Here is a 13,350-nt window from a genome sequence, read left to right as displayed (position 1 = left end):
CTAATTAAAATATTAAATACATCCACCAAATTAACGGGTCAACCCGAATGTCGCGACTCACTTTTAACATGTTGTAGCTTCGTAACAATGAACGGCTTAGATGTAAGAAACAGCCCAAAAAAACATATGTTTAGAAGAGAAGTGGTTGAATAGGTGACAAGCACTTATGTCTTCACATGTCATTCATTTATGTCTCTTGTTGTAACGTGTTACATAGGACATTATAACAACTAAAAACAGAGAGAGATAAAATACAAGTTGCACAGTGATGTAACAGATCTTCTTTAGACATAACTTTTATCACAGAATGTCAGTAGCAAGTGTGTTATAAGGTTACAAAAAATATATTTTATATAATGAAACAGAGGTTTATGATTTAACAGATTTCGACCAACCAATGATTTTTTGCACGGTTAAAATAATGTTTAAAAGTTATATATTTATTTACTGTTACTAAAAAAAATACATAATTTAATATAATTATAATTATTAAAAAAACTACATATACATAAAGAGTTGTCCTTTTTTCTTTCAAATGGTTCAACTTGTCAATAGTTGAATTAAAATTCAAATCTACAATTATTTCTTTTAATATAAATAATTTTTTAATTCATTAATAATTAAATTAAAAATAAAGTTATCAGGTATTTGTTTTTTAATGTAAGTATTATTTAATGAAACTGAGTTTTATGATCCTAAGCAGATTTTGACCAATGTTTTCCAATGGTTAAATTTTAAAATTTATATATTTATTTATGGTTGTTAATACAAGAAAAATGTGTATATAATTTAATGGGTTAAATATGTTTTTAGTCCCTAAACTATTGGTCGTTTCTGATTTTCGTCCCTTTTTCAAAGTAAGGTACAATTTGGTCCTCATTCTTTTCGAAACGTTCGTTTTAGTCCTCGAAACTTTGGTTTTAGTCCTCATTTGTTGCTAAATGAGGACCAAATTTTCAAACAGTATTTAGTTTTCGAGGACTAAAACGAACGTTTCGAGAAGAATGAGGACTAAATTGTACCTTACTTTGGAAGAGGGACGAAAACCAAAAACGAACAATAGTTTAGGGAATAAAAACATATTTAACCCTAATTTAATTTAGTTCTAGTTATAAAATAAATTATATATATTTAAAGAATTTTTATTATTATTTTTTTTAATTTTTAAAGTTACTATTAATTTTTAAAATCATCAATAATTAAGTTAGAACTAAAATTTACAGTCGTTTATTTAATGCAAATAATTTTAAAATATTGGACCTTGTTAATATTTAAATTAGAATACCATTATTTATTTTTTAATATAAATAATGTAAGATCTTGGAAAACAAACACTATTAATCACCTGTCACATCCTCTTTAATTACTCGTCAAACCCTTCTGCAGTGCATTAAAAACGCACTTCCATAACTCTGCAACTCACGCCAAGTGTCACCAGGAAAGAATGGAAGTCAGTAATGGGGGTGTAGGTGTCGACAGAAGAGACGCACGTTCGTGTGGACGTGGGGAGAATAAAATGGATTTTCAAAAAACTCTTCCACTCTCATGCACGCTCCTTCTTCTTCCCCAAAACTCGGACCTTCCATTTCTCCTCCTTCTCTCTAGAAAACCCTATCTTCTCTCTACTGTAACTCACCACTCCTTTCTCCGATCCCATTTCAGAAACCGTAGGTGAACTTCCGGTGTAGTAAGCTACAATCTGGACCGAACAGTTCCAGATTCTGAAACTGGTAAGTTTCTCTTCTTCGTCGAACGTTTTCTGTCTCATGCAAAGCCAAATTCTTGTTGCATGAAGGGTTAAGTTCTTAGTATTTCTTTTTTTCTCATGGTTAGATTTGATTGGAAGAGTTAAGTGACCGTTACGGGTAGAAAACGGTAGCTGGACGAGCCACAATTCTTACGTGTAAAATGTTTCAGTCACAAATCCGGGTAAGGGAAGCTTATTAATTTAATTTATATGACTATGTGTTACATGAACGTTCGTTGAATTGATATGAAAATTTATGATGTTATGTTATGATGTATGAAATGTATGAAATTTTTGTGATTTGATGATATAAGATATGATTATTTGAATACGGTATGATTGAAAATGAGTGAGACTATATGTTAAAAATTGAAATGTGATAATATTGAGTATGATAAGAAATTTCACTTATGATTGTGTACGTACGTTACTGGACGGTCTTTAACCGTTCGGTTCTCCAGTGAAAATGATTTGGTATGGGATTCTTTCATTCGGAAGAAATCCTAGTTGAGGACAAACGCCCTCTTTTATTAGTGCTACGTTTGAGCGTTCGGCCAAACGTAGACATCTCGAGTGTTGTGTGAGGAATTGAGAAGCTTGAAAACATAATTGGACACTTAGTCATTTTTTTTATTCTATCTTCACCCTCTCATATTATCTTTATTTCTAATTCTATTGTGAGTACAAGTTTGCGATGGGTCTCGACCCAAAGCGTTCGTTATGAGTGGCGCTCGGTCTTATACCGAACGCTCGTCCTAGTATTAAAATACCAAATGGATAGAAATAGCGTTCGTCCAAATTTCTATAAATCAGTATACCGCGTTCGGTCATTGACTGACAGTCGGCGTCTATAAAATAAATTGTTCTCGGTATAGTCATCTATTCGTATTGAGGAGTCTTTATCTCTTTGGATTCGGCCTAAATATTTCCTATTTAAATTACTCTCTGAGTAAGGATCCGATCTTCCTAGAGTCAGTTCATTCAACTGATTCGAATAGAAAATGACGTTCGGTAAATATGATGTGTCGGTTTCATTCGGTTCTGAAACGAGGAGTTATCGATCTCGTTTTTTTTCACGTTCGTCCTCGTTATGAAGAGGGTTGAATGCTCGTTATTTTATGAAATTGTAATGGAAGATAAAAATGAGGTTAAAGTGAAGAATGGTAATGAACGAACAATATATGAGATGAAATAATGATTATGGATTTTGAACGAGCGTTCCAGGGAGGAACGACTCCTGTATGGATGAATATGAATATGGAATTTTGTAAAGTATGACTGTGGGCATGCTAATGCTGGCTGTCCATCCTGATGTTCCGTGAGTACTCATCCTCACTTAGAGGATGATAGGTCATGTGTGGGAAAGGTAGGAGGTCCGAGTCCTTAGGGGTACTTTGGATAGGGCTAACCTCGGGTGGCAGTTGATGTGATTATTCCAGTTACTACATCACCCGGGTGCAAAGGACACCTGTAGCTACACAGATTCATACAGTCCGGACGGTCCGTCTAGTAATAGTTTTTGGATGATTATTCATGTTGAAATATTCGAGTGTTTGAATTGTTGAATTTTTATGTTAAGGTATGAATTAAATTACATAAGCTTACCCTTCGTTTTTCCTTGTGTTGTCCCTCGTCCTAGTACGTCCGTCTCGTCTTCGCGATGATCATCCGTGTGGATGGGAGCAGATGGAAGTAAGCTACTTGAAGAGGTGCTGGAAGAAGAAAATTTGGAAGATGCGAGCCTCGTAGATGTGGAAGTAAAGGCATAACTCTAGCGCGCTCGTTTGTTTAGTTTTGAATTGTTTAGTCTTATTAGTGAACGTTCGGTTATTTGGTTTTGTAAAACCGTTCGTCCCTGACTCTTCTTATCTCTGCTGTTTTGTATTTTGGTTTCTGTATTTTAAGCCGTTCGGCTTTTTGAACCCGGTTTTAATGTAAGACTACTTTGTTTAATTGATTAATGTAATTAATTCTAATTTGTAGTTATTGTTGTATTTTGGGATGTTACAAATAACAATAGTTTTAGTAAAAAAAATCATTTTATTTTGTAATATTGTTTTGCAAGTTTTATTTTATAAATATATCTTTTTTTTTATAGATGTAAGAAAAGGAGATTTAAAATAAGATAAATTAAGTGATCAATCAATCAAAATGTATTTGACTTTCCTACCATTAATAAAGAATGCACGATAAATTATTCAAATATGGATGATTAGTAACATCAGCACTAAAATGCTGAAGTTGAATTTTTAAATTAATCTTCTCTTGTTCACTAAAATTGAAAAGATAAAAATTGAAGTTGATTAGTAACATAACCACTAAAATGTTGAAGTTGAATTTTTAAATTAATATTCTCTTGTTCATTAAAATTGAAAAGATAAAAATTGTTCATAATAGTACATATATACTCAATGTGGTGACCTTTACTACATTGTTGAGTGGTGAGAACAAACTATGGTGGAGAAATAGAGAACTTATGATAATATCAATTTTTATCTATTTCTATGTATCTATTATAATGAATAAATTAATTCTTTTCTAGCTTTAATCTTGTTTTATTTTTATGTTTACTATATTTTGTATTTTTTTTAGTTGTTTTATGCTTGTTCCATTTCTAATCTCCTAGTTCGTAAGTGTAAAATAAGTGAATATGAAGCTTTTATGGTGGAGGATAACAAGCTAGAACTCAAGGGAGTATGATTTAGACAATAATTGATCATTTTGGAGCAAATACCTACACTAAGTAGCTCCAAAATCACGCCTAGTGCTGCAAAGTCAAAGAGCAACCAATGCTACAAAGGAGTTTGGCGTTGAACGCCACCTGGTCTAGTAGCATTAGGGTTGAGCTGTGTGAAATTACCCTAAGCAATAGTTTGATAAAGAACCCCTTTCACATTTTAACTGCTATTGCGTTGAGCGGTGCTAATATGGACATTGCTGAAATGTCAAAATGGGGTATTTAAACATGTATATCGCGAGCTTTGAAAAATTTTCTTCCTCCCACACTTCACTCTCGACTTAGAATGACTGAGAGAGGTCCTTGAAGGTTGTTTGAGGTGTTGGGAAGCTCTCTCACTCCTCCTTGGATCTTTAATCTTCACCCACAACGTTTTCTCCTTCTTAAGGTTGATGAGGGAGATGAGCTATGAGTTGGAGGCATTGACGCGAAGGGGAGGCACAATTAGAGCATGGAACAATTGTCAAGAACCTTAGGAGAGGGCTTGCATCTTCTTTTTAGTTTCCATTTCTTCCTTATCTCTCCTACTTGTAGAACTCTAAGTTCTCCACCATGAAAGACCATTCTTATTTGTTGAGATTAGTTGTAAAACATGCAACTCTTGTGTAATTTTGTGCTATTAATGGTATATGCTTTTCCAATTCATGTTAGTATTCAATTCCATGTTCAATCTTTGATATGGATTGCTCTCATGCTTGATGTGTGATTCTTGAGGTGTTGGAAAATATCTTTGGAATCTAGACTTAAAATTGAATGCCTAATTAATGTATGTATGTACCTAGTAATATAACTTGATTCATTAGTAATCTTAAGACTCTTAAACTTAATGCATGTTTGATTGTTGAAGATTCAATGAATTGAAACTTGATAAGTTATCATAGGCTCAAAGTCACTAGGGGTAGGATTTGAGTATGATTGTAAGTTGTTTTTGACATGAATATGAAATTGAAATGTTTGTGAATGCATGAGAGTGAAGTGAATGAACTCTAGTCTTAACAAATTGTAAATACTCTATGTTACATTTCCTTTCACACCAACTGTTTGATAAAAATACCAAAAAGAGTTTTTTGTGAACTTTGTGGTTTAAGTGAGTTAGAATGCAAGAGTTGTTGGGTGTTGCAAAAGTCCCTTGGGAGATAACAATATTTATAACTTACTATGTTGCGACCGATGCACTTGTCGTTGATTTTTGCAACCAAACCACATCCATGAAACAAAGCTTATTTGTAATAATCAAGTTGCACCTTGCATCAAACACGATTTTCCATGAAAGAACCAAACACATTGAAATTTATTGTCACTTTGTTAGAGAAAATGTGATCTAGGGAGAAATTACTACTGATTTTATCAACTCTAACAATCAACTCACATACATGTTCATCAAGTCCCTTAAAGGCCTTCGAATTGAGTACATTTGTAACATGTTTGATACATATGACATGTATGCTCCAACTTAAGAGAGAGTGTTAGAATGTAATCACCTCTTACAAATTTATAGAGAATTAAGCATTACTAATCTAAAAAATTGGGATGATTAAATCCTGATTATTAGATATTTTTATTATGTATTATTCTACAAATACATATTGTGTAGCCACATGTAATTCATTCATAACATCAACAAGGTAGATCTTTGTTAAAATCTTGTTCCTTAAGCCCGTGAGTATGGAGAGGAACAACACCAACCACGAAACAACACAAAACAATCAATGATAACATCACAAAGACATTAGCACTACCATGTTTTTCTGTGATTGGGGTGCTAGTGCACTTTTGCAAGCCGCTAAGGACAGTGGTGGATATGGCAAAGGCCATGGTAGCTAAGAGTGCCATTACCATGGAACATGATTGGGATGTTTTGTTCATTTACTCTTTGTCTTTTAGAATCTTGTATCTTTATCTTTTAGAGTCTTGTAGTTCTTGTTGTATTGTGAAAAAAAAAGGTAACATCAATTTTTTAACAAACTACATTTTTTACTCACATGTATTATTATGTATAAATTTCTTTTATCATATAAATGAATATATATATATATATATAATAAAATAAAAATGATTATAATGAAGAGGTGAGAGAAATAAGAATACAAATTTATAAATTGTTAATCAATAATTGTACTAAAAATTTAACAGGAAGAAGACCATATTATATATGTAAATGAAGTATGACAAATTAACAACTATAGTGCACTTAAGTACCACCTAATTTCCCACTGCATTCGCAACTTTGCCCCAGGAATGAGCCAATGGTTGTAACCTCCAAGCCTCGCTGCTAACCAAGTGCAATGCACTGTTTCCATCATTCAATAAACTTTCCTTCTCGTTCTTTTCCTTAAGAAGGAGTTCGTACAGGTGCGTATCTGTTCTCTATAGTACTATATGTATCTTACTCTCATATCAGTAAAATTCACGAAATTGTAATTAATAGAAGATAACGTGTTTAAATCCGGTACACATTTACCGAATTTTTAAAACTCAATCGAATTTTCCAATCCACTGAATACTCAAACTGAATCTCACTCCTATGTTCACATAACCAGATTTTAAATTCTAATACATTTATTTACCAAATTTTGCATTAAACTGAATTTTAAAATTTTAAAATGATACTTTAACAATATTTTCTTAATAATATTTTAATATTATATATGTATCATTATGTGATTGGTATAAAATTACTTTATAATCAATAATAATAATTATAAACAGTAACCTAAACCAATAACAGAATACCACTTAGATGATGTTAAAGTGTTGTTAAAAATATGATTTTTTCTCTGTCCTTACATATTCGAATTAATATTTACATTTATTATTATAAAAAAAAAATTAAAATAGTAAAAAGAATATATTTCAACTTTTATTTTAAATTTAAATAAATTTATTTTCTTCTTCTTATTTTCCTCTAGTAATATAATTCAAAAATAAGGTTGAAGTAATATAGCACTATTGTACCCACAAATGATTTATTTTTCAAAATAAACTGCAATATTTTATTCCGATAGATATAGAATGAATTTTCCCACCTTTTTTCGCCATTTTATTCAGATTTAGTTATTCTCATCCCAATCGGAAACAGTGCTTGCATGCTTGTAGAGTTCCACAACAGATCTGAACGATCGATTCTCTATTTTCGTGGGCAATGGGTGGCTTCACCGCTGAAGATCTGTCCACCATCGGCGGAATCGCCACCGTCTCGCTCCTCCATTCCTTCATTCCCACTCACTGGCTTCCTTTCTCCATTGTAGGTCGCGCGCAGAAATGGACTCTTTCCACAACTCTTATCGTCAGTACGTTCTTCCTTCCATCACTCTTCTCTTTAATTGCGCAACTTAGGTCACCGACATTTTTATTTTAGTTCATTGTTTTCTTTTGGCATGTTTTTTTGTTGTGTATGGTACGCGAAACTTCGTTAGGGTTTAGGGATTGCGGTTTTCTTTAGCACTGTTCTGTTGCGGCGTTTGCTTGTTTGGATGCGAGTAGAGTGAATGGGACGAGGACAAATTTGTTCTCATAAATGAGTTGTATAAAGGTGAAATCTAGTGATGCGATTGAGTTTCCTTATCCTCTTTTCCCTTTGGATGGTATTATCTGGAATCTGAATGCATACGGCTTTCTGAAGTGCTACATATTTTCCCGCTTTTCTGTGCGTTTGTGTGTATTTGTTCATTTCCTTGTCTTATATGTGTTTGGAACTTAATTAACAATCATTGAATCTCAGATATTTGAAGAGGTCGAGCAGAAATGTGATAGCAAGATGGGGAGATTAATGTTGTTGAGCTTTTATGTTGATATTAGATAATTAATTATAGCAGTGCTGTAGATAAAGTAAAACAGAAGAAGTCAAATTTAGGAAATATTCATAATTCATAATTAACAATAAGATTTGTATGTTTTAAGAAAACTAACAAGTACAGCAACAAAAATAAGGTAATAAGCAAGTTTAAGTGTCTAAGGTTTGAAGTAATTAAAACATTACATTCCAATAGAAGTTGTTAATTGGAATCTTCAATCATCCTCTTAAAGATTTAAGTCTATTTTATTATCATTTTCATCAACTGGAGTTTTATTATCACCTCTTTTCCCTTTACCCTAGTGCTTGCAAGCTTAAATGTAGCTGCCCGCTTCAATCTTGTTTGCTGCCTAGGGTAGGTTAAAGGCTTACCAGCGCTAGTTGCATTTATAGATTCTTTCTAAGTCGTGGTATCATGTTAAAGATCAAATCATCTTCTGCATCTTTGCCATCTCCACCCTTTTCTCTCACTAACCGCTTGTTGCTATCATCAATATAATTCAAGAGAATGAGATCAATTACACCATGACATTCAAAGTGTTCTTTAGCTTGGTTATATTATACTCAATACAAACCAAGTTTTTATGACTGAAAATAGCAGCAGCTACAGCAGTTCAGCTGGTAAAAATGATTTGGTTGAAACAATGGGATGCGTGGTTGCTGATCCGAATAATGAGGGATGAAAACAATCAACAGAGAGAGAGAGACTAACTGAAAATATGCTGCTGACTATGTGTGATATATTTGACATATAAGGTTGGGGAAAAGGGTAGGCGGACATGGACTCTTTACTCCTTTCTCTGAGCTGCCATTGTCATTCTCAGTCACTTTTACGCTGATTTCTCCTAAGTGGATTATATTCCATATTTCTTATAAGTATTATAATTGTTGTTGTCACGTTGTTTCATTGCTGTTAGCAAATACTGATTGATTTTTACCTGGAGTTTGTGATATCCTTGATAGATCTCTTACGTGAGTCTTGCAACATTTTATGCTCAATCCTACTTCTTATTTGAATAAACTATATTACAGTTTAAAAAAAAAAGAATGTTAGTTTCGTAATGTTATATACTAAATTTTATAAATTTAAATCATTTAATATTAACCTACATATTCACATTATGGCAAACTACAAGTCAAGCTCAGTAATGGAAAGTCTTTACAAATTTGGTATATGTGATCCGTACTCAACTTTAGTGCAAACGTCATTTGCATTAGTATTTACATGGGTTTTTTTCTTATTGCTTAAATTTGAAAAAATGAACATTCACTTACTAGGAGCATTTTTATTATGACTACTTGCAATTTGGCTATCTTATACATTATCATCTATTTAAAGTCTTGCCTATGATTTCTCCAGTTTAACTAAACTTACCATTGCATTTATAAAGTGCCTTCTGTCGCTTCATTATCAAGATCAATTCTTGGATAGCTGTAAAAGAACTAAGGATTTGGAAAATGACTTGCTGGATGTAATGGATGGTAAAGTTGACACTCTCATCTTCAACCAGTGATTGCAAAAATTTCTTTTTACCTATCTTCGTTACTGATAGAGCAATTTGAATCATAAATTCTTTAAAAAAATTCGGAGTTCAAAAAAGGGAATGGGCCAGAATGCTAGAAATCATAAGAACAAAAAGAAAAGAAAATCAAATGTGAATTCAGAAACAAAAATTGCTGTTCTTTATATATAGAAAAACAGAGCACAAAACAAAGTCAACAACAACACCAGAAACCAAATAACCAGGAATTTTCTTCTAAATGAATTACAAACAGCAAAACACAGAAAAATTATAAGAAAAGAGAACGTACTTGACAAGAGAGTTGGTTCCCATTTCCCAGCCTGCTGGACATTGAGTGGGTAAACAGAGCAATAGAAAAGAAGCAACAAAAGGGGAAAACGGTGCAATAGAGATTGTATACAGAAGAATCCGGCTTGCTGTCTGGAAAATGCAGCTGAGAAGGCTGGGTCACGCATGAGGTCATTTAATTATATTTTTGTTTATGGCTGCATTTGATGCTGGATCATTGTGCTCACATGACTTAAAATGGGCGTTTTCCTTGTCATGATCAAGGACTATTTATTAATATAAGAATTGGAAAGTTGTTTTGGAATCCCATTCAAATGCCTTTCATATCTGGACTTCTAGAGCAATTGGCATCGTGGTATTCTTACTTTTGTGTAGCTTATTATGTTGTTTGATTTTACCTTTATATTTATAGTAAGACTTAGCTGACTGTTCTAGGATTCTGTTGATAAAGGTTTTTAACCGTATTCATTTTGTTTCATGCAGCTGCTCTTGGAGCAATTTTGCATGTAATATCCACTTCACTGCTTGGTATAACGGCAATTACCATGGCGAACACTATTGCTGGTGAAGAAACAGTGCATAAGGTTGCTTCACTTTTGCTTGTATTTCTGGGTGGTAGTTATATACTGTTGTTTCTGACGGGAAAGGGTGGCCATAGTCATTCACACAACCAACCAATGGAGAAAATGGCTGTAGCTGGACTTATTCTTGTTCCCGCTTTGTCTCCTTGTGCTACAACTCTCCCAGTATTTCTCGCAGTTGGAAATTCATCTTCCATGATGGTGCTTGCCATCGTAGTACTATTGTTCAGGTATGAGTTAATTGCCTCAAACAATAGGATTTTTTCCGTCCTGCTATTTTATGCTTTGTTTTCAAATGTGTATACTCGTCTTCTGCTTCCATATGCATGTTTCGTGGATCTTTGTTGACCTATTGTTATTTAAAGTGATATGTTATTTATTGGAAAACGGTATCAATGATTATCAATGTTAAAAATTCTGATGTTGACGTTGACATCGAATAAAGCAAAGGTCCCCAAGAAATTTTTTACTTCGCGATCATGAAAATGTGTTTTCACAATTGAGAAGCTAATGAAATACATTCTATTCAATGTTATTAAAAGTGAACCAAAAAAGTGCTAGGTTGGGATTACGGAGATTCGAGTTCATGTTGATCTGTTTTAACTAGCTGGTTGAATCTTTAGGACATCGTTAGAATAATTTACATGAAACATTATAAAATTCAAAAAAGCTTTTAGGAAAAGTAAATTGATTAAACCAGGTCGAGTGATTTAAAGTTGTCTGAAGTTGTTTGACCACCACCTCAGTTTTGAGATTGAATTATAATCAGACAAGTGACAACTCATGGTTAGACCAATTGGGTTGCTTGAACATTTGCCAACAGCGTTAGGAAATACTTGAGTTTTAAGTTGTAATTCCCATGAAACATTATAAAATTTATACAACTTTTTAGGACATGTGAACAGGAGGTTAGGTTAAACCAGGTTAAGTGATTTTAACAGGTCATAACATAAGATGTTTGACTGTCAAATCAGTTTTGAGACTGAATTATAATTGAACAAGTGAACAATTAATGGTTAAAACTGGTTGGACTGCTTAGTCTGGAATCCGACAACAAAATCTCCATGGCTTGAACATTTGCTTAAAATGCATGGAAATACATGGAATGTCAAGTTATAATAACATGACATCTTGCAAACCATTTCTTATAACAATGTATGCTAAGGCTTCTAATAAGATTGCGGTCTTTTGTCATAATTTCTAATGCTGTTCTGCAATAAAAAATTCTTTTAGGATCCATAATATCTTAATCAGGTCTGGTGCTAGTTTGGTTTAGATGCCAATCAAGTTAAAAAAATGTTCAAATATTCATTACTTTTACCAAGCTTCACCCTTGTCGCATTTACAGCACAATAACTGTGATGACTTCGCTGGTAGCATTGTCGTTTTACGGAGCCAGTCAGCTGAAGTTTCACTGGGTGGAGCGGTATGACAAACTTCTTGTTGGTTCAGTGCTTTGTTTAGTTGGAGTCTTGACCCTACTTTTCCATGATCATGATCATGGAGACGTGATTTCGATTGGAGAGCAGCACTCACATAGGAAGATTATTTCCTTTTGAGATCTATAAATGTTTTGTAATTACATGTTTTTGAGCATCGTCAAGGTGGTGTTTTCATCTTGTAGTAGAAGGAAAAGAAAAGAAGGAAAACAGATGTTTCTGTTCAGGAGAATTGATCACCTTGGTCAAGTTTAAGTGTTTGTATACTGAGTTTACTGTGAGAAGTTAATGAATATTCAAATTATCAATTAGTTTAGTCTAGTTCTGAAAGAATGACCACTCCCCAATTTCACTTTCACTGTCCTCTGACTTGTGCTTTTAAACCTTGTATTGAAATCAAAATGTTTTTATAATTGAGATAAACATTTTTTTTATCAGTACTGATTCGTTTTACTTGTTTTTATTTTAAATCTTTATAATTTATTTATTTTATTGTTTTCAACAAAGTCTCGTCAACGTAATTTTAGAGCCTCACTTTGGTATATACGAAGCCATTTTAGAACTTAAAATTTAATGTATTATGGTCTTGGTCTTCAATTTGTAAATATTTGTTTTGTTCCTCAATAAAAGAAAATAAAGCATGTTTTCGATATTTTACCTCACCAAATATGCCAAGTCTGTCTGATACAAAGAAAGTGCCATTTAATAAATGATTTCCAATCTGAATGTAGAAAAGGTAAAGTTTAATGCTTAATTGGGAATATTAAAGAAGTTATTGTGAAGGTAAACTTGAGTAATAGTATAAAGTTATAAACAAAATTCACCAAATATATAATTTTAATAATTTTAAGTCAATAATAAAAAGTTGATGTTTTTTCTTAAGCAAAAACATACTAAACTGAAAACATTTATAATAAAAACAGTCAGTCTAATGCAAAACCAAATAAATCTCAGACTCATGGCGTATCAATAAATGCAACTATTTATGTAATTTATGTCTCATTTTATAAAAACGGTTTAAGATGAATTGACTTGACAAGGTATGTGGAATTGGGTAGAAGGAGAAGGTTAATGAAAAATCATGTGTAAAATTAGAATCCTTAATTACATTTTTCAAAATCAGAATCCTAATTCATAATTTACAAAATTATGTGCAAAATAAAAAACCCTAATTATCAATTTGCAATTAAAAAAAATCAGAAATATCAACTCTCTTCCAACATTTTGACAACCATCACCCCC

The 13,350-nt window shown here is 32.7% G+C and overlaps 1 protein-coding gene across 1 annotated transcript; it reads left to right on the top strand.

Annotated features, from left to right (window-relative positions):
• The first annotated feature begins 7,452 nt into the window (after positions 1-7,452).
• Positions 7,453-12,419, top strand: LOC108336295 (uncharacterized). Its single transcript, XM_017572696.2, has 3 exons — positions 7,453-7,774; positions 10,572-10,899; positions 12,018-12,419. The coding sequence occupies exons 1-3, from the start codon at positions 7,627-7,629 to the stop codon at positions 12,226-12,228; spliced, it is 687 nt and encodes a 228-aa protein (XP_017428185.1). The 5' UTR covers positions 7,453-7,626; the 3' UTR covers positions 12,229-12,419.
• Positions 12,420-13,350: the final 931 nt, after the last annotated feature.

Source organism: Vigna angularis, chromosome 7 (genome assembly GCF_016808095.1).
Source record: "Vigna angularis cultivar LongXiaoDou No.4 chromosome 7, ASM1680809v1, whole genome shotgun sequence".
Taxonomy (NCBI): domain Eukaryota; kingdom Viridiplantae; phylum Streptophyta; class Magnoliopsida; order Fabales; family Fabaceae; genus Vigna; species Vigna angularis.
This window is presented reverse-complemented; position numbering and strand designations above follow the sequence as displayed.

What these genes read in the sequence shown, in the direction of transcription:
- LOC108336295 (XM_017572696.2), top strand. Translation starts at nt 7,627, where the DNA reads ATGGGTGGCTTCACCGCTGAAGATCTGTCCACCATCGGCGGAATCGCC. An exon ending in TTCCACAACTCTTATCGTCA is followed by an intron (nt 7,775 to 10,571) that starts GTACGTTCTTCC and finishes TGTTTCATGCAG; the next exon opens with CTGCTCTTGGAGCAATTTTG. An exon ending in ATCGTAGTACTATTGTTCAG is followed by an intron (nt 10,900 to 12,017) that starts GTATGAGTTAAT and finishes TCGCATTTACAG; the next exon opens with CACAATAACTGTGATGACTT.